This window comes from Balaenoptera ricei, chromosome 3 (genome assembly GCF_028023285.1).
Source record: "Balaenoptera ricei isolate mBalRic1 chromosome 3, mBalRic1.hap2, whole genome shotgun sequence".
NCBI lineage: Eukaryota > Metazoa > Chordata > Mammalia > Artiodactyla > Balaenopteridae > Balaenoptera > Balaenoptera ricei.
In genome coordinates, this window is record NC_082641.1 from 40,950,543 (window position 1) to 40,973,188 (window position 22,646).

Below are 22,646 nucleotides of genomic sequence, written 5' to 3' on the forward strand. Positions count from 1 at the left end.
CCTGTGCACTGAGTCATTTGGTGCATCTGCAGAGGAGCTGCTTAAATTGCTGAGTTTTTATGTCACATTTTGCTTGTGTCATTCATTATGAAGCTTAGCCAGACTCATTCATTCATTTATTCACTTGTTTCTCCTGAGGATTTACTATGTACCAGGCTCTGTGTGAGGGCTTGGATAATTGTGGAGAGTAAGACAGATGCGGCCACTGCTTTCATGGAGCCTCTGTAAAAAGCAGTGTTTCTCCAGATGTGGCTCGTGGAATTCCTGCTTCTGAATCCCAGAGGTACTTGGACTGTACCCCAGACTTTAAGAATCAGAATCTCTGAGGATGGGGCTACAGAGCCTGTATTTTAAGTAAGCAACCCACATGATTTTTAAATAGGTTAAATTTGAGAAACAGTGGATTAAATGCATTATTAAATGGATGTGTGTGGTGTGTGTGTGTGTCTGTGCTTGCTGCACCCTCCAGATTACAGGGACCTCAAGACTGAAGCCTTTATATCTCTTTTTATCATTGTCAGTGGCCAGCCCAGTGCTTTGCTGTGACATAGTGGCCCTTTAATGAGCACCTGTTGAATAAATGTGTGTATCGTAATGAATGTATTTTTGTATTTTTCTCTGATAGGTGAACATTTAATGAGACTTTTTCTATAACTGGCATTTTAGTATTCTTTAAGTATATTATTTATATGTTAGGCTTTAGTGTTTATACTTTAGTAATTTCAAATCTTTTTCTATGTTGGTTTAAGTTGTATTAATGACTAGTTTCATAAGTAACTCTCTAAACAAAAGGGATTGAGAAGGACATTTACTAAGCCATCACTTTTGCCAAACTGTATTTAATCGTGTTTTAAGTACAACACATTTAAATACCCTTTAAATTTGACCTTCCTTCAGTGGAGTCAGACAAGAAACTCATTCACAGAAATTCGGAAAGATACTTTCACTTCAAAGAAATGTGTACTAAAATGTATGCTTTTCTTTCATGTGGTCTTATAGTAATTCTCTCGAAAAACATAGACAGTTTGTTTTAACAATCATTTTTTTTCCTGATTTATTGATAACATAGTTTAAACAAGGTTTTTTTTGTCTTTTGTTTTTGTTTGTTTTCAATTGAAGCACCCAATCCTGCCCTTAGATTGGCAGAATTAACTTCTGGAATTTTTCCTTCCCCTACTTAAATATAAAAATGAATTTCAAGAGATACTGCCCAGAAGAAGATGCAAAGATCTTTCCAAAGATGGAAAGTTCCAAAGATGGAAAGTTATGAGCTAGATACAGGACTCTTTAAACTCCTCACCCATATCAAGGATATAAAGGCATTAAGAATGAAGTTGACAGATTTGTGAAGTGCATTTCTCTGTAGAAAGAGCCTAGTGAGAAAGGCTTCAGTGAGATCATACAGTGAGCTTGGTGTGTGTCTATGAAAGTTGGGACATGCAATTGATGAGTGTCTGACTCCTGCCTGAAATATCTAAAGGGCAAGATAGCTGTCTGGCTGCTGACAGGCGAGTTAAGGCAGTGGGATTGGCCTCACACCCAGAGTTGTCGGTACAAAGAATGTGTTTCCCATGGATCATTATGGAATCATGTTAGCTCCTGTCCACAGAATCTCCTGGAAGCGAGTGGAGGCCTCTGCACAGAACAGCCGAAGCCTTCCCTGATTCCTAGGGGCCACAGTAGTGAGATGCATTCACTCAGGCAAGGATGCAGGTGAAGGGAGATCTCCAAAGAGCCCACCAGAAAGATAACACCTGTTAGCACCTACTCCATCTTAGGACAGCACCAGTCAAGTAAGAATTTCTGTACCCTGTATTTATCTTCCCTCCCTCCATCGGTGGAGATGTCAGATATTAGAGTTAGCAATCTGAGAGAAGAGGAGCAGAGAAACAAAGAAAGAGCCAGTCATGCCCCTTTCTCAGCTACAGGCTTCTCACCTCCCATAAGCCTTAGTAGGGGGAGGAGAGAAGATTTAACTATAAGTCAACTTTGACATTTTGTTTTATTGATTTTGTTTTAGTTTAGGTTGAACCATATGAAATTGTTGCTATTTGATCCTTTTTTGACCTACAAATACAGCACTTTCATGTGGTACAACCTAAATTAAAATATAGAGCTTTTTTTAAACAGACATTTTAAAACTAAAAATAATAAAAGTCATAAGACATTTATCTTTCCATCCAGTGAGAGTAGAAGAATTTCACCCTAAATAAGTTTTAAAGGGATCATGGGCCAAAAAAAAATTTTACATTCTAATTATACCTCATGAGTTCTTGTTTGTTATATCGATATTAATTACAATTATTCACTTGATACAAAAGGTGAAGATCAAATATTATGGCCTACTCTCTGCAGTCATAGATTTTTCATTTAGTAATTGCAATTATTGGAAAGGAGTCTCAAAGATATGGAATGTTTCGGAAGTAATTTTCACCTCCACGGAAAAAAAAAAGGAAGGAAGGAAGGAAAATAAATTTTAAAACTTTCATTAAAGTTTCCATATGACAATTAGTATACATTAGAAAAATGCAATGCAAGTGACAAAAACATTCACCCTAAATAGTTACTCAGAGTTTCTCCCATGTTTCTGTGTGGTCCCATTAACACTTTTTGCAAACATAGTCAAGGAACTTTTGCAAACCAGTTTTTTACCCAAGACAGAGTAAAGGCTGTAAAATTGTTTTGTAAAAAACCACCTATAAAAACAAACCTGAAACACTCTGAGCTTGCCATAAAAGATATGATGGTATAAACATTATGGAGGTCTTATTGATCCTCAATACCTAAACATAACATTGCTTTTAATAATAAATGAGAATGATATAAATATGCCATATACAAGTGCATTACCCTAAATAAAAGCAGTAAATTGTGAGGCTTGATATAAAAAGTGAAATATACTAATGGAACAATGTCTAGACTGTTCCTATCAAGAGTATAGCATAATATTAAACCAGGCAAAATGAAAGAGGGAAATTAATTAAATTTTAGGAATATTATTTATCTTTCTTTTTACTACACATTTTATGGCCATTTCCCGAGGAGCCTAAACTATGAGGGCTGATTCACTGTTGTGAGGTCTGCGAAGAAACCTGTCTGAGCCGTGCAGCTATGTCCTTGTCAGTCAGGCTGTTGTTTCCGAAAGTGGTGCTGGGAAGGAGGTGAACCTCCCTGCTCACTAGCGTCCTGGTCTCCGTTGTCCTCTACCTCCATTCATCACTCATCTGAGTTATTTTTCCCATGTAAAGTCTGGATCATGGAATTTCCCTGAATAAAAATCTCCTGTCCTTGCCTGTGGAATAATACCCAAGCTCTCCAGTGATTTATAAGACGTTCGTCACCTAGTGTCTTGTCATTCCACTGTCTCCTGCCTCCTTCCCTTCTTGCCCTGTAGCCACTCCTACCCTGGCCTTCCCTGAACATGTTGCTCTATGCTCACGTGATTCTCTCTGCCCGGAAAGCCCTTCTCCACCCCAGGCCCCATGTGCGAGGTAAACTTCTGAGACTCTGTTGAAATGTCACTTTCTCTGTCCTTTTCTGTGGTTATTCCCCCCACCCTTCCCAAGAAAAATCCCTTCCCCTCCATATTCCCACAGCATTTACACACCCTTCATCCACTGCTCTCTCACTCAGTGGCATCGCTTTTTGTTTCGTGAGTGCGTCTCTCCTGGTGGAATGTGAATTCCACAATAACAGCATTGTGCCTTAATCCTTTTACTTATGGAATACAGTTCAGAGTTTCCTGCATTGCCTAGCACGTAGGAGGCAAGTCATTTATGTTGGAAAAATGTAATTTCTGGAATTTTAAATTTCTCCTTGTGTTAAAAATCATTATTGTACTGACCACCATCTCTCACTCTGCTTCATGAAGTCATTGAGCTAGAAGGGACTTGTTTGTGGGGGACACCCCAGACTCCCCTTTACATTGTGTTTCAGGCTTTTCTTTGGAGATGTTCAACACATCAAGCCCCATTCACCTCTGGTCCTGATTTCTCCCATAGTCTTCCCCATTTTAACATCTTCTAGCCTTACATTTTTTAGCATGGGTCAATTTCATTGCAGCATCTTCCATCAAGCAAGAGACCAGCTAAAGACATCCTTTTCTTAGGACCTACATGGTTTTTTTTTTAAATAAATTTATTTATTTTATTTATTTATTTTTGGCTGCATTGGGTCTCCGTTGCTGCACAGGGGCTTTCTCTAGTTGTGGTGAGCGGGGGCTACTTTTCATTGCGGTGCGCGGGCTTCTCATTGAGGTGGCTTCTCTTGTTGCAGAGCACAGGCTCTAGGCACATGGGCTTCAGTAGTTGTGGCGCACGGGCTTAGTTGCTCCGTGGCATGTGGGATCTTCCCAGACCAGGGCTCAAACCCATGTCCCCTGCATTGGCAGGTGGATTCTTAACCACTGCGCCACCAGGGAAACCCAGGACCTACATCTTTAATTTACCGAATTTATTTGTGTTTCTGAGGAATCATTTCATCTACTTGTGAACCAGTCCTGTTCTTCCCTCTCCATAGTGACAAAGGTTAAGCCAGGTTTCAGCTAACACAGCCTTGAATGGTTTGTATTGACAGTTAATTTGGATTGAAGCCTGTATTACCACCACATTCATACTCTCACTTAATTGCAGTAGAAGCATGTTGTAGGGCAGGGCTTTTGCACCTTACTTTGGTAAAAGGAAACATAAAATGACCAGACGCAAAGTCTGAGCTCTTATCAGATTAAGCAATTGTGCATCCTACAGAAACACAGAAAACTTTACTGTGCTTCCCTGTCATTACACCCCTAAAGAAGCTATTGATTGGATAATGTTAATTGTTGAATGAAAACCCAGAAACTTAGCTCATTTTGGGCATTAAAATTTAGGCGCTGGTGTTATAACTCTAACTTAAGAATACAAGGTAATCGTATAATTCTAAATGAGGAAATAATTCCATTCCTTCATGATTCTTTGACTCAGTATACTTAATAGCTATTTTATAAACACTTCTCTTTTCTTAAAACTCCCTTGTCATTCTGTTGTGACTTTAAGTTTTATGAGAAAAAATTAGTGATTTTTGTGATTTCTAACAGCATCATTCCTTCCATATTCCTCACACTCACTTTCCTCCTTGTTCTTTTCTACCCCCAAAAGAGAAAAAGCCGTTTGGATAATTAATTCATTTTAATTTAGCAGATATTTATGAAGTATTTTATTGGTCAAGTATTATGCTAGATGTGATAGCAATATAAATAACAAACTCTAATACTTTGTCCCTAATCCTGAAAAACCTTCCAACTTAGAAATGAAGTAAAAGTCTTGTATTTGGATAATTGCAATGCATGACAGTGTGACATAAATATAACAAGGGTGAATAAAGCAGAACAATTCATTGATCTTTACGAGTAGATAACTCAGTATTAGAATAAAGCAATGTTTTGCAAGCTATGTTGTTTGAGGTGTTGAATATGTTCCTTACAAAAAAATATTCTCTTAAATAAAAATAAAATACATCAGGTCTTCCAATTCGTGATTCACAATGCATGTTTTCATATTAAAGATTCCGGGAGCACTTTCAAAAGAATCCACTTATGAGTCAGAGTAGAGCAATTCAGGAGTGAGAGAAAGCCTTGCTCTTTTGCTCCATCTGAAATGTGTGGCATTTTTTTACTTAACATAAATAGCAGAGGGAGGCAGACAGACAGAGACAGAGAAACTGTTATACTTTGTATTAACAATTGCTTTCCAAGATTATTTGATCATGGGCTCTTTTTAAAAAATCATACCTAGCAACTGAGAGAGTTAGTATTCCCTGGAAAAGGGGTAAGGGAATATTAGTTTGGGGCTTGTCTGAAACATGATTGCAAATTTTATGTTTAAGTGGAAAGTTCTAAGTGTTACAAACCTCTTGTTCATGTAACAGAATCCTCAGCCAGTTGTGTGCCTGGTTTATGCTATAATGTGAATCACCTCTTACTTCTCTTTGGACTTAGATTGTAATTACAACTGCTTAATCAGGAAGTTCAAACTGCATCTCCCCAGGAGCTAAATGTGTCCCTTACAGTTGTCTCTGAAAAGTAACTTTTCTTTCTACTGTGGTCTGTCCCCCCTTTATAAGAATCTACTGTTACTATCTTCATCTACTCTTTTACTGATGCCATAAGCTGCTCTACCCATTCTCCCTTAAAGAAAGCCCGCATTTAACCCAGTTTCTCCTTTTAGCTGCCATCTCTGCCTACTTTCTTGCATTTAGCAAAAATGACTAGAATCTTTCCATCTTTACTATTCCTCACCAGCTCTCTACTTAACTCCACCTTCTGGGTCTTGTACCATTCCAATGCAATTGGCCCCTTCAAGTCAAATATGATGATTATTGATTGTTTATCTTTCCGCAAATTCTGGAATGATTTAAATGTCTTTACTGATCATCCTTGACAGATTTTCCAGGCTCAAGCCTGCTTTGCTTCCTCCCATTCTACTATCATACTCTGCTGTCTGTTCTTTACCTGGGTAGCTCATTCAGAAAGCTGGATCCTCCTTCCTCCATGAGGGCCTTACAAGTGAGACAATAAATGTGCTTGCGATTCTCTCTCCTCCTGTTTCCTCACCAGGTATGTTCATCACTTTTTATCTCATTATTTAATTCTCATACTTATTTGACTCGGTTGTAGATGCATGTATACCCATTATGCTAATACAAATCTGTTTCACCTGCCTTAAATTATAAACTAAGCTGGAACTGAAACTATTTCTACTAAAGTGGGTCTCACCAGTACTCAGCAAAGCATTACATATGTTTTGTGATTTGAGCATTCTCCTGTGATGAAAATTAGTAAATGGCACCCTTTTCTGGGGAAGACACAGCTGACCTTATTCTATCTGGTTCCTAAGGAAATAAGAACCCCTGTGTCAGCCGGAGACCTACACTGAATGTCATTTTCCTGAGATGTGAGTTCCCACTGCCCACTCTTCTAATTTCCCACACTTCTTTATATCTCTCTTTTTCTGTTTATCATTATTTCCCTACTATCTCAGTTTTCTACTTGCCTATGTGAAATGTTATAGTCATCTAGTAAGAATGTATGAGGGTCAACTGTGAGCAAAGCAAAACAGTGGTACAGGATAAGAGAATACCAAAAGCTATGATGCAGTCCATGCTCTTTACCCCTGCTTGCCCCTTCCGAATTTATAATGGAGTTGGGAGATAAAGCAGGCGTACAAAAGTTGAGAAGAATGCAGGGCTCACAGGAGCAGCACAGACAAGTTTGCTTCACAGTTTGAAGAAAGGGAAGATCAGTATGGACTCTTGGCAACGAGGTGGACAAAGCTGCAGAGAAAGTGAAACTTGAATTGAATCTTACCGAATGGGTAGACTTAGCTTAGTTGGAGGGAAAAGGAAGGGCATTTGGTCTGGGTAGAGTTCAACCTGAGGAGTCCTAAAGATGAGGATGAATAAAGAATGTAGGGCCAGACTGTTGAGTGGCTGAAAATCAGGAGGAAAAAACTGAATTTTAACCTATAGGCCTAGTATTTCAAGAAGCAGCTTGAAGCTTTATCTATTTTCTATTTTAATTACAAGTACAATTCTCTTTTAAAGTATATTTCAAAATCCTTGATGTAAGCAATGAAGAGTTATTGGAGCTTTTGAACAAGGAAGACACATGATAAAAGCAGAATTTAAAGACAGTAAATCTACTATTAATATGTAGAAGGATTTGAGGAAGTGGAAATGGAGGGAGGGAGATCAGCAGTGGAAAGACCCGTGACTGCCGTGGTCCAGGTTCAAGGCAATGATGTCTGGCCTGGGCTGAAGAAGGAATGCAGAAACATAGATAATAGCTGCCTTAGATCCAGTTCCCCAGAAGCAAACTCTGAGAGGAGGAGTCCAGTGATAGCAATTCATGAAGGGAGTGCTTCCAAAAGAAAATAGGAAGGGATTTGGGGGAACAAAACAGAGCAGCCACAGAGGACAAGCAAGCACGTGAGTTCGGGTGAAGTCAAGGCCTCAGCCTGATCTGGAAGGGGCTCCAAGTTAAGTCGAGGGGCTGGTCTTGCATTTTCCTGCACTCAGGCATTACCTATGGATCAGGGCAAAGGGTGAAGAGGGAGAAAACTCCCAGGCACTTCTGACTCTTTGAACCTTTGGGGCAAAGCAGCTCTAGCAGTCCAAGGACAATCATCTGAGGCAAGTCTCAGGTGGAGCTGTTAGAAGCAAAGTGTACAGAAAGGGTAAGGGAACAGGCAGTTATAAGTTCTCTTATATCTTAACGTTTACAAAAAATAAGCTTATAAAAGTGAGATATATGTTAAGTAGTAAGAGAGATAGATGATAGATAGATAGAAGATACAAAGCACTGATCTCTGACATAGCAAGGTGTTACATCTTCTGCTATTCCTGGTGTGAAGATAATTTTTCCAGATAATCCAATTCATAGTAATCAGTTCATAGTATGTTCTATAAGATATGGAAAGTGCGTTGTAAATGTAAAATGTTACATCACAAAGCAGCCTTATTTAGTTGGCATGACTTCCATCTCTTCTCATGTGAACTCCTCCCTATGTATAAATGAGATGCTATTTTTTTCCTGAGTAGTTAATATCTTATCACTAGAATTTGATCGAAGGGAACAGTACACTCATTAGTAAAAAGTAGTAGGATTGTTGGGCAGTGCTATGTGCAACCGCATTTGGGATTCATGAGCAAAACTTCAAAGTGAGACCAGTCTACAAGGTATGTGATTTTTGTCTAACAAAATTCAGTGTCATAGGATCACACACAGAGAAGGAGATATTTGGACTTAACCGGAGTTGGAAGTTAGCCAAGTTAGTTAATGGAGGGAAAAAAAGTTTAAAGTAGTTAAATGTTTGCAAGTAAATGATTATGGTGATGGATCATGGAATCTAGGCTGGGTACAAAAAAAAAAAAAAGATAAGATCTGTGAATTAATTAGATGTCTTAATGTGGTCAAGGAATTGATGAATTGGATATACTAGGTAAATGAGCTGAAGTTAATGATCAGAGAGAAGAACACTTGACATTGAGATTGAGGTGCTGCAATTTTTCCAGATGACAAGGTGAAGGCTAAGACCTTGGAAGTGGATGACATAGGCAAACTAGAGGAAAATATTACTAAAGCCAAGGAAGTCAAAGAAATGAGAGACTAGGGTGTTCAGTAGATTCATCCAGGTAGTAAAATGTCCAAGAATAATGACAGGAGTTTTCAAAGTTCTTTAGTCTCCTGCTTAATCAAATCTAAACAAAGAGAAATAAAAACAAAACCAACTCTGTAAGACACCCTGAATGGATGAGCAATTAACTTCCACAGCAGCATTTATTCACCTTGGTACCATAAATTAGGTATAATGATTATCTAAGTAACAAAATCATTTTACTTTTATTTACCCTGAGCATTTATATACACAAAGACAATGTCAAGCCTACATGGTTTCCCTTGATAATTTTTCAGTGTCTCCCTGGATTACTAATTAAAAGCTGTTAGGGTCATTGGGAAAAGAATTTTAAATCTATTCAGAAAGTAATAGATAACTGTACATAACATTTAATTGTCAAGGCAATAACCTGAATTGGAGTCATGGGAGACTAATAATTGTCTTTTTCCAATTATAGTAGCACATAGTCTTGGAACAGATGGTGACAGATATTAGGTGAAATATACAGTCAAAGAGCAAACCTAACCTGGACGTGGATTGAGCAGATTTTGTGTTTATTCAGCTTATGGTGTACTTTCTCTTATACTTGCATATGTTCTCTAATTATTTCTTATTTATCTTATACCTGACTCAGCAATTCTAAGGAAGGATTTATATATTCCATTTCTTTTTAAAAAATATGATCTATTTACTTGTTTGTCTGTTTTATCGTATTTTCTAATGTATCTCAGTTGGCTAGCTAGCTACCTGAACTCATTGAGTAGCCATGAAGTGGCAGCAGCATTTAGCAAAAGCTGAGGTGATTAGAAAATGGGGGGAAGTCAGCTATATGCCAATTTTTAAAAAAAGAAAAAATTTTTAATTTGAAAATAAAAGAGGAGACTTAAGTGGGAACATAATTCTATGTACTGTAACAAGTGAGTTTACACCTATAAAGATTTAACACAAGCACCTAAAAAACAAAATATGACTAGAAAAAAAAAAAAAGAAAATGAGGGGATCTGGGCGAGGTAAGTTTTTACTGAGACAAAATAGAGAGATGAAGGATACACATCCTAGACTAGGCCTCCTTCTGCCCCTTCATTATGGAAAGTGAGTTTTTTTTTTAACTCAGCTTCTTCATTTATAAAATGTGATACTAATTTATGTTACTATAATTTGAATAAGTTAGGAAAGAAAGCTAAAAAAAAGCAGTAAAAAATATAGGATAGTATTAAGGCATGGTGGCATAATTGCTCCAGGTTGTCTAGTATACTCCAGAAGGTAGCGCAGAGACGATAAAGATTATGTTTAATTGGGAGTTCTCTTATTTGTTTCTGCAAGTGCCAGGGTATGCTTTTGGTTTCCAAAAGAACCAAGCTGTAGAAATGTATCTATAAATCAGACAAATAATTAAGCCTAAAGATTTCTGACAACAGTGACATCAAGGGAAGTACAAGGTAGATGCTGATCATTTATGCCGTTTGGAAATAGGATCAGACTTGGAAATAAAACTGGCTGAACAATGGGCTAACTAGACAACTGCCTGGAAAGAAAGCAGCCCTTTCTCAAGTTACTTCCCCTACCTAAGAAATGAAGCGCCCAGAACTCCTACATTAAAAAGACATTCCTTTGGGTAAAGAATTCTCTGAGTCCCTAATTTTGGGGTAGGAAGGTTAAACAAAAAGTAACTTCAGGCACAATTCTTGATATAGATTAGCTTATTGTTCACATAAACCTTCAAAGGAGGGTGTAGAAAAAGGATAAGGAAAATGGGCAAGGGATGGGGGAGGGTATGGAGCAAGGAAAATCGAAGCAGTGGCACTTAACCTTCTAAGTCATTTTACTTCATGATGGCTCTGCTGTTAGCTGCCTGCATTATCCAACCTGTAGGAAAGAAAGAATGAAAGGAGAATGGAAGTAAGAGAGGGAAGACAGAGAACAAGAAAAGAGAGGGAAGGGCTGATTTAGGAGATGTGGTGCTACAGCTGAGCTACATAAAGCAGGAAGCACATGTGTGTCTTTGCCAGATACATCCCCTGCTTATTCTTCCAACTTCATCTTGCCCCACTCTCCCCTTCTAGCTTGGTCCAGACTCACTGACTTTCTTTCTGTTCTTAGAGCCCCTACCTCTTTCCCATCTCAGCTTCTCCACTTGCACAGTTCCCTTTGTGTGGACCCCATCCTCCCTCTCAGCCACCATCTGAACAGGTCTCCACCCTTCTAGCACATGTCTTTTAAGTCTCAAATATCACTTCTGAAAGGCCTTCCCTGAGCCTTCACTTTAAATTAGGCTCCTAGGTTATACTTGCCAATAATAGCTTTTCTGTTACAGCCCTTTTCACAGTTTACGATTGAACCTGTATTTAAATGATTCTTGTGTTTAATCTCTCTCTCCCTCTAGTTTAGAAGCTCCATGAAGCCAGAGGCCATGTCAGTTTCATGTTCTACCCCCTCCCCAAGCTTACCAGAGTCATTCAGTAAACACTGTTGAAGAGATAAGCCAGCCCTTTGAGAGGTTTAATAACAACACTTTCATTTGTGTTCTTTGGCATCCACAAATGGCAATGATCATTTCTGTCAAAGTAGAAAGATTTGTGTACTGATAGAGTTTTAAACTCATCTGAAAGACTAAAATGTATTATTACATCTGATGCATATGTTTAAACGCAAAAAAATTGAAACAGGGAAGTCTGCTAGATGGATAACTCACAGTGGCTTGGTATTTCAGGTTGGAATTGTACAGTATGGAGAAAATGTAACCCATGAGTTCAACCTCAATAAGTACTCATCGACGGAAGAGGTGCTTGTTGCAGCACATAAAATAGTCCAGAGAGGTGGCCGCCAGACGATGACAGCCCTTGGAATAGACACAGCAAGGTATATGGATAAAAAAATAAGCCAAAGTAAAAGACTGTGCAAAAATAACTGCTTACGATCTAGCCCTTTGGAGTATTAATTGAACAGTTGCCTTAGCAATATTTAAAGCCATCTTGTTGAAAAGAGATTCAACTGATTAACTAATAGTTATAGGATCAAATTTTTCTGTATTACAATCTCATCACTCTTCTTATCTTTCCTCTTATTCCAAGGCTTTGATTGATGGAGAATCAGTCCAAAAAATCGCTGTAGTCTACGGCATCACATTCTTGGGTACTAAGACATAATATTAGATAATATCTTTTCCTTTTATTCTTTGTTTTCAGCTTCTAGGAATCTCAATCTAAAAAAATAGATTAATATCAGTCCGCTTCTACTCAATATATATCTATACCCTAATATGTCTATAATTTTACAGCATTTTACAGATTTAAATTTTATGGATTTAGGGTTATTGAAGCTCTCAAATAAGAGTTTTTAAGAGGGCAAATTAAATGTTGTCTTATTTGAAATCATGTTCAGTGAAAAGATTGAAAAGAAGTGGAGGGACTTCCCTGGTGGTCCAACGGTTGGGACTTTGTCTTCCAATGCAGGGGGTGCGGGTTCCCACATGCCTCACGGCCAAAAAAGAACCAAAGCATAAAACAGAAGCAGTATTGTAGCAGGTTCAATGAAGACTTTATAAATGGTCCACATCAAAAAAAAATCTTTAAAAAAAAAAAAGAAAAGAAGGGGAAAGGATTTCATGATTTGTGCTCTCTCTCTTTCTTCTTTACTTTCTCCAAATTCCCTCTAATTCACATCCCTCCCTTCCTCCCTTCTGCAGTTTCCTTCAGGGAGCACACATAACCCACCCTGTGGTTGAATTTCATTCTATAAGAACCTATAGAACTGTCCTTTTCTTACAATGTTCAGCTCCTCTTCTCTGTATTTTTTCTGATCTCACTCAGCTCTTATCTTTTGCTGTTTCTCCCCTTAATCATCATGAAAGCTTCTGAACAAAAACTAAACACCAAAATCACGGGAAATCTAATGGTCAGTTTGACTAATGTTAAGGATCCTTCTCTTAAGTGCCTTCAACTTCTGGACACTCAGCTGATTCTGAAGAGTTGATTACCCATGCCCTCACTTCACCTGCCTGCTAAGATCAGTGTTTTAAGGGGGCTGAAACAGTTAATATGGATACTCCAAAGAATGGGTTGGATTTTCAAAAATTTAAAATTTCATGTGCAGCTTTAGACTCATAAATGTTAGAAAAGCATGTGGTTCTAGTTATATGGGGCCCATGAGAAAAATAACCACAAACAGATGGGGTAATTTTACATTTACCTGCCTGTAGATCACCAATTTGCATGCACAAAAGTGCACACATTTAGGTGTGCTGAGTGTGCACTCTTAAATAATTGACTAAATGTGACCACACATTCAAAGTAAATCAAAGTGTTCTTTGAAAGCTCTGAGCCTGTAGGGAACTTTGTTTTCCAAAGGCAACCGCTTAAGATGAATATTCATCATTGAAAACTAACTGAAGAAATATTCTGGCTGCTTTTGCTCCTGCATAAATACCACTCTAAATACCATGTCCCTATATGGTTTTTGCCTATGTGTTTCACAGAGGGTCTAGCTGTAGGACACAGAGTTTATTGAGTTTTGTATATAAATAAGACTCCATAATGATATTACTAAGTACTCTTCTTATATCAGTTTTTCATGTTTAAGTTTATTTTTAATTGCTCTTGATTCCTTTCAGGCAGGACCAGTTGCAAATAATATTTCTAAATTTTTAGAATCCTTTACCTCCATTTTCAGTGTCTCCCAGTTCAAACTATTTTTGTGTCCCCTTATCCCTATCCCAAATTTTCTTTCTTTTCATTGCTTCACATGTTTAATCATAAGGCCTGGATTCTCCTGTCCCAAAGAAAGGGATTCTCCTGGGATATGTTAATGTTTAAAAACATGCAGGGAAGTCAATGCTTATTTTAAAGAAAGAATACTGGATGGTGGTAATTGGGGGTCAAGGGCAATTTGCTGAAGATATTTGAAACAGAAAGGGTATACTCAGGAGCTCTGCCATAGAAAGGCAGCCCTGGTTTCAGAGCTACCAGATTTTCTTTAAGGAAGGTCGTTTAATTGTCTCCTTCAGCTGATGTTCATTTAGTTATGACCTTGATCTTCAAGAGAATTAGGAAGTTTTGGTGATCCTCTAAGGAATTAGAACTGTAAAAAGGATTAAATCTTATCATATCCATGTCCAAACTTCATTTAAAGACTAGCCTTTAACATCTATTTTTCACCTTTGTCTCTACATAGAAAGAACTCAGAGAACCTGTTTGTGTAGTGTAGAGGGCAGAGACACACATTTTGCCAGTGATCAATATATTTTTTTAAATAGCTTCTTTTTCTCTTTTGAAAATTTTAGGAAAAGTTGAAAATGTAAAAAACAGTACAACAAAATCCTATGTACACATCAAACAGAATCAACAGTTGTTAACATCTTGTCATATTTGCTGTTAGTCCTTTTAAAGGAAAAATAAACACAGATAAAATCTCTTTGCTCACATCACAAGGATCCTCTCTCCCTGCTCACAAAATACCCACTACTGTGCATTTACTATATATCTACAGTAGAGCTAATGTGTACCGTGGCAAACTGTTGGAAGGTGAAGGACAGGTGTTTCTTTGGTATATCTCAACGGCAGCTGTTTGTCCTTATGACCAAAGTAAAATATTTAAAATGACTATTCAGCACAATGATTGATGCATTTACTATATATCTACAGTAGAGCTAATGTGTACCGTGGCAAACTGTTGGAAGGTGAAGGACAGGTGTTTCTTTGGTATATCTCAACGGCAGCTGTTTGTCCTTATGACCAAAGTAAAATATTTAAAATGACTATTCAGCACAATGATTGCTGCATTTTACACCAAAATCTAAAAAATATTATATGAAATCCATTCATTGTTTCAGTCCTAAGTAAAATGTACTCTTCTTTTCCAAGGCTCCAGAGGGGAAAGTAGTTGAGTAAAAGAAAGTAATGGAGGGAAAGTGTGCCTGAGTGTGTGTGTGTGTGTGTGTGTGTGTGTGTATGTAGAAGGTACAAAACAAAAAAAAATTGTCAGTTTCCCATATCTTCCATCTCTTTCCATAAATGCTTGTTGAATTAAATCAAAATTCCTTTCTTTGAAGTTAGGTTATAGCATTTTTCCTTTCTCTCCATGCCACCTCCTCCCACCTCACCCCCAGCAGCTTGTGTCCTAAAACCTAGTTCAGAATTTCATAGTTGTGCCAAACCCTCCTTGCCCCCCAGAACCCTACTCTGTCACTGACTCAGACCACTGCCATCTGCAGTCTTTAATTCCTATGTCTGAATTTTTACCCCACATCCAAGCGCACTCTCAAGCACTCACAGCCATACAAATACTCTGTTTTCTCCCATGCCCCCTCCATAGCTTACAGGATGTCCAAGCTGTTCTGTGAATGTCAGAGTAGGTGGGGGAAGTGAGGACTAAAGCAAAAGCTCTGCCAAAAGCAGAAGGAAAGAGGCCTGTCAAGCAAGAGAAAGAGTGTTTACAGAAAAAGGAGTGACTGGGAAAGTATTTAAAATCTGACCTTCTCTAAATCTGCTGTATGCTTGTCACACTCTCCCTTTGAAGTTTCCAAAGAATGAAAGACTGCTGCCTTTTGTTAATGGGGTCTATGGTGATTGGCAAAATGGTAACATCTCCATCATCTGGAATAAGTCTTAAACTATTACAAACAATGAGCATCATGCCTCCCAGCTTGAACAATGGGCAACAATGTTGATCTTGGAGGGAAAGCACTGGGCTACCTGGAGTTGGCAGTTTTCATTTTGTTTATCACTTTGCCTAACCTTGGGCTGGTGTTTTATTTGCTGCTCTTTTGTCTGTGATTATTTCAGGAAAGAGGCTTTCACTGAAGCCCGGGGTGCCCGAAGAGGGGTTAAAAAAGTCATGGTAATTGTGACTGATGGAGAGTCCCATGACAACCACCAACTGAATAAGGTCATCCAGGACTGTGAGGAGGAAAGCATTCAGCGGTTTTCCATAGCTGTAAGTACAGGGCTAGAGATGGCTTTCAGGCTGCGGTGTGAAGACAAAAGCTGTGTGCATATCATGGTTATGTTATGAGAGTTACACAAACAAGGTCGAAACACAGAAACTTCTCCATTTGGAAGTAAACTCTCTGGGGGCAGGATTGGGTCTTGCCCCTTTTGTGTCTTCAGCACCCGACACAGTGCCAGGCAAATGGAGACTCAGCAAACAATCACTACAAGAAAGGAAGGAAAAAAATAAGGAAAGATAAAAGGAGGAAGAAGGGAGAAAATACATAAGAAGAAGGAAGGAAGGGTGAGAGAAAGAAAGGGACAGAAATAGGGAGGGGAAAAGAGGAAGGGGAAGGGGGAAAAGATGGAAGGATGGAGGGAGGAAAGCTATATGCCTTCAGCCTAGGGGGAGGGGAGTTTCTTAAAGTGATTTTTTTAAATAAGTCAGAGAACAAAAGATTTCAGAACTCTAAAAGTTCAACCAAAATTGTTTTTCAACAAAACCCCTTTCATTTATAGTAACAACAGATAGTACCCACAATTGTTTTTCAGCATTTAATCAGTGATATTTCCTTTTTCCCTTTCAAAAGTGCGATCAGTGAAAGACACTCCACCCAATAGTAGGTAGGGAAGAAAAAGAGATTCATCCCTGATGAAGTCCCAGAACACACAATTGATTCACTTCTTCCCTGGGGCAAGGTGACTGTACTTCTTATTTTATAACCAAGATAACTAGGTTGTAAACATTTGCAACATTTTCTTTCTCATTTGGGGTACAAGATGTAAAAAAAAAAAAAAAAATTAAAACATCTCATTATTTCTCTTTCCCTTTGTTGTTACTTCGGTAAGTTATCTTTTGCCAACTGTTATTCAATCGATTATTACCTCTCCTGTTACTATAGCTATTTTGATCTTTTCGGTGGTTGAGAATAATTCCATATGGCTCAGCCTTCACTCAGAGATACTGTCCACAATTAGAGTCTATGCTCGGTCTCTTTAGTATGCAAAGCCAGCGCATGCCCAGTTTGTCCCACACAACCAGGTACCAGAGGTGCCATCATTTGTTCACCTTCTTCCCAGAGGATATAGTCTAGCATTCCAGGTACCATAGATGCAGGCCATGAGCTGAATTAACCATCAGCAGCATTAACAACGTTCGGGAAACTTCAGTGGAAAGAAAGTATCTATCAATGGATTGCCTCTTAATTTTAAGTGAATCTTATATCACTTTTGCATTGTATCTGGCTACATAATCAGTATTTCTTGCCCTTAAATCTCTGTTTCCCTTTGTTGTATCCCTGGTTGATAATTCATACTTTGCCTCTTATCTGGTCAAAAAGAGGTCTCATGATTGCATTAATCTTCCTGGAGAACCATAAAGTCATGAGTTCCTTTCCCATTTTAATCAGTGAATTAGCATCAAATTGATCTTTGAAATGGTATAAAAAAAGTGTAGGAAACTTTCACTTTAGCAATAATTATTTATTTTCCTAATTCATATTTTTTCCTCAGTGAACCTTATATTTTTTTTAGTTTGTGCCAAACTAGGAAATAAGACATTTATTTTACTTTCTCTCTTTGTTTATTCACACAGAAAGGTTTCAGACATTTCTCCACGTCTATTCATGATGCATGAGATCAAATGTTCATGGGGGTCTGGCCCTGTTATTTCCTGGATTGTTCCGCCTACTCCATCTTTTTTTTCCCCCACCATTTGATCCTGAGCACCAGAGAGATATGTTTTGGGGGGAGACAACACTCAAAAAAGATTGATTACTGAAAGTATAAGCACTCTGTGATAAAACTGCACACATTTCCTGTGAAACATTCAGATTTGGTGAGGGCTGAGCTGGTTTGAGGACCCTATGACATGGTCTCTATTCTGTCACTTGAGGATATTAGACATTGCTAGCAGGAGACCGTTTTATATTCAGATTCTAATCTTAGATGATAATGGCGGGGGATTATAATGGCTGTGAAAGTGTATCACCTACAGCATTCAAATGAAAATAAGCAACTTAGAAAGTATCTTAGAATTTCATTCATTTGGACACAAAAGACACTGTGCTACATGTAAATGAGCCTTACACTTTACATTTGACATATTTGCCTCAAGGGAGTTTCAATTCTGAATGTCTATTCCAGGTAAATATTAGCAGAACACCAAATGCCTGGGCTTGACGTATTTGTATTAAGCGAAACAGAAATAATTTTTAAGTATTATTTTGTATCTCTTTTGATTCATGGAAAATAATGTTTTTACCAGCTACCAGACCCTTGGGTGAGGGATCAAAATACATTTCTCCCTGTTTTCATTTTTATTCTGTGATGCAAAATAGTTCAAACTGGATGCAAGTCATAGTGATTCCAGGGAATTCTTTTCTCTTATAGTTTCTTCTAAATATATGCTCCCATATTACATTTATACATTTTACTTTTATTAAGTGTGTCACTTGGACATCTTCCCCATTGAACATTACCCATTTGTCTCTGTCCTGTGACCTAGAGCACTAAATATCTGACAACGTTTACATCACAGTTAAGAACCTAAATTATGCGTAGTCCAAGAGTCTTTACAATTTTTGCGTATTTTCAACTACATCAACTTGTAAGTGAAATGGAAGTTAACATGTCAATTCAATAGTGAAGCTAGAATATGGTAAATAGGAACCAAGGAGGAAAAATAGTGACTTTTCAGCCCAGGATGTCATATATATAACTTACAAAATAAATTAGGTAAATCAATGGGGACTCAGAAGGCTTCACACCATACAGAATTTGTATAAATCTAAAAGAAATCCATGCATAGCAAAACTGCTGGCAAAAGAGGCATCTGCCAGTGTGTGCAGAGGAGAAGACCAAGCAGAGAGTGAGGTGTTGAGCAAGGCCCCAGTGATCCTGAAACCCACACCGTGGATGGAATGGAGACTCCAGAGCTCAGAGACTGCCTTTTCTATCCTTAGTCTAGAGCATGTACATCCAGCTATGGTGAGATACCCAACTATACGAAGAGCATCTTAATTGTTTTTAAATAAGAGAGAGGATTTGTTCAATGTAATAAGAGCAAGTGGCCCTTGGGTTTTCCCTCTCTATTTGGACAATTCTCTACTACCATTCCATTAATTCTCTTACCCCTCAAGCAGCTAAAGTGGGAAAAGCACTAGTGGCCTCTGTTCAAATATAAACCACTTCTGATGTTCGGCATTTGCTTTTCAGCCAGATAAACAAGAGCTAAGTTTTTGTGTTCTGATTTGATTTGTAAGCTGCTGGTATAGATCTTCCTACATAAATCTGGACGTAGTAGTTGAGAGTAATTTCAAAAATCAAAAAAGCTCCCCAAACAGTGTGCCAATTGTCTTAGAGCCACCTCTAGTTTTCCTAAATCGTGCACTTTCTTCAAAGCAGCTCAAAGTTAGTCACATACAGTGAGGCATTTTGCCTCTAAGAACGTTTTACAGATGTAGGAGCTATGAAACTGACAAGGGCACTGGAGTGACTCCGCTGTGGTCCTGGAGCTTAGGAGGGGGTTCAGATGCTGCAGTACTTCCTCTGAACTCCTCCAACAAGGGGAAGGAGCCAGGAATAAATCCCCCACCCCCTTCTCACTAGGAAGGAAAATTTGAGAACCAATGCACTTGCTGCTTGACTACTTGGCGCCAGCTCCTTTTGTTACATTAACATTTAGCGTACATTACAGCGATTCAGTTGTTGATCTTAAACCATTATGCGTTTTATGATACAAATAAACAAGTATGTTGTAGGTCATAAACAACAACACTGAAAACAATAATTTTAGTTATTGTCTTTCTGCAAGTGAAAATCTGTACCCATCTTAATAAAAATGTCAGTTTTTAAATCTACCATTCTAAATTTAACATTAAAAAATACGTGTAGAAGCTGAGAGCAGGCGGCCGAAGGGAGGTGGGGGAACCCATGTGCTCAGAGGAGGGGGGACAGGGCTGGGCGGCCAGAGGACCCAGAGGACCAGCACTGACACCTCTGCCTGCGCCCACCTGCCCACGTGTCCAAGATCCAGCCAGCCCTCCATGCAGAACTGTGTTTGGGGACTCTTTCAGTTCTTCTTTGCCAACAGGACTTTGAAAGCACCATAGAGGTTTCTGTTGTTAATGATGCCAGACAAATCTATGACTATTATTTAAAAATGGAAAGTAGAGCTAGAAAAGTCTAGTATCTTTGTGGTCATTGGAGGTCATGATTCTTCTCCCCAGGAAGTCAGATATTCTAAAAAATCAAGCAATAGCACAGAGTTCACGGTCTTACCTTTGCTTTTTGGATTCCAGGAGCACAGAATTGAATTAATCATGATCCTTGGTTCAGGAGAGTTTCTCATCATTGTTGAAGCATGGCCCACTTGGTTTGTTTCTGTGTTTATAATTGTACCTGCATACTTATCGTAATAGCATTATAAGCATCCATGGATGTACTACCCAGAATGAGAGCTAGCTTGGTCCTCTGACAACTTACATCTGACCACATTCACCACCTGCCTTCCTCCACCTGGTAACCATCAGCCCAAATCCTATATTCATCATGTCTTGCTCTCTTTTTCTAAATAGTCCTTTGGTAGCTGTACATATCTGAAAAAATTAATTTTAAAAGGTTTACTTGTTTTTAACTTTATAAAAAGGGTTTCATGCTGTATACAATATTTCAAAACTTTTAAAACTTAATATTATATTGTAAAGATTCATCCATATTGTTGCATAGCATTATAGTTTATTCAATTTTTCAAAATTGATGAAACACAAACAGTGCAAAATTTCGGTGTGAACACTGTGCACAAAGTGAACAATCTGATGAGTTTTGACACTTGTATACATCCACATAACTGACACTGTAATTAAGGTATAGAACATTTCCATAAAACACAGAAATTTCCCTTGTACTTTCTTTCACTTTTAATATTCACCTTCCATAGCAACCACTGATGTAACTTATACCATCATAACTTAAGTTGCCTATTCTATTTTATATAAATGAAATCATCCAGTATGTACTCTTTTGTGTTTAGCTTGTCACTCAACATAATGATTATACATGATATTTTCTGTATTGGTGATTCATTCTCTTATTATCATTATTATGTATTGTATGAATATACCACAATTTGTTCTATACTGATTATGGACATTTGGGTTGTTTCCAGTTTGTGTTGTTATAAATAATGGCACTATAAGTGCCGATTAAAAAAAATGTAAAAACCCAGGTAATAATCTTCAGGTAACACTTGCAATGAGGTAGAGGCTAAATTTTTCTATCTTATTACAAAAGTAATGTTTTCATTGTAAAAAAAAACTTATAAAATACATTAAAGCAAAAATAAGAAGGAAACACAATATAATAGAGATGAAAAATAGTAAATTATGGTACAAATTCTTCCAAGTTTTTTCTTAAAAATTCTTCCTATTTTTTCTTAATGTCCATAATGCCATTTTCTTAATACCATTTGTATACAATTAAAACAATAGAAATGTCCTATCTACACATTGGGTTGGGTTTTTTTAATTTTTTGCATTTTTAATTTATATATTATTTTTATTATTTATTTATTTATTTAACTTCTTTTTGGCTGCGTTGTGTCTTCATTGCTGCACGCGGGCTTTCTTTAGTTGCGGTGAGCGGGGGCTACTCTTCATTGCAGTGCGCGGGCTTCTCATTGCACTGGCTTCTCTTGTTGCAGAGCATGGGCTCTAGGCACGCAGGCTTCAGCAGTTGTGGCTCGCGGGCTCTAGAGCGCAGGCTCAGTAGTTGTGGCACTCAAGCTTAGTTTCTCTGCGGCATGTGAGATCTTCCCAGACCAGGGCTCGAACCCGTGTCCCCTGAATTGACAGGTGGATTCTTAACGACTGTGCCACCAGGGAAGCCCTACATATTATTTTTAAAAGATTTTTTCATTTACTTTAACTTGAACATTTTCATAGTTATATATATTTCTAAATATTAAGAAATATTTACATTAACAACTAAATTTTTCAGAAGAAAAAATGCAACATAAAAAAAAATTAGTTGGACTTCATCAAAATTAAAAACTTCTACTCTTCAAATGATCCTGTAACAAAAGGAAAAGCCAATATATAGACTGGGAGAAAATATTTACAAAACACATAAAGGATTTGTATCCAGAATATTGGGCTGGCCAAAAAGTTCGTTCAGTTAGTGAATACATCGTTCAATAAAATTTTTGGTGAAAATTTGTCTTTTATTTTTACTTAAAACTGAACAAACTTTATGGCCAACCCAATATATACAAAATCTCACAACTAAATAACAGGAAAACAAACAATCCATTTTCTTAAAAATTGGCAAAAGATCTGAACAGACACCACACGAAAAAAGGAAATACTATGGCAAATAAGCAGGTCTCAATACCATTAGTCATTAGGGAAATGTAAATTAAATGAGATACCACTACACACCAATAGAACTGCTAAAACTGAAAGAAAGAAAAAAACTGATAATACCAAGTGCTGTCAAGGATGCAAAGCAACTGGGTCTCTCACACATCGCTGGTCGGAAAGGTAAAATGGCAAAATGGAACAGTTATTCTGAT

At 37.8% G+C, this 22,646-nt stretch overlaps 1 protein-coding gene across 5 annotated transcripts in view; it reads left to right on the plus strand.

Moving 5' to 3' along the window:
* ITGA1 (integrin subunit alpha 1) overlaps positions 1–22,646 on the plus strand; it is a 179,545-nt gene that overhangs the window by 76,665 nt on the left and 80,234 nt on the right. For all 5 annotated transcript variants that reach the window (XR_009502303.1, XM_059916363.1, XM_059916364.1 and 2 more), the window contains exons 7-8: positions 11,863–12,011; positions 15,932–16,082. Coding sequence is in view for 4 of the 5 variants with exons in the window: in XM_059916363.1 (XP_059772346.1) it covers positions 11,863–12,011; positions 15,932–16,082 (300 nt within the window). In the remaining variant the exon portion in view is untranslated. The remainder of the gene's footprint in view (positions 1–11,862; positions 12,012–15,931; positions 16,083–22,646) is intronic.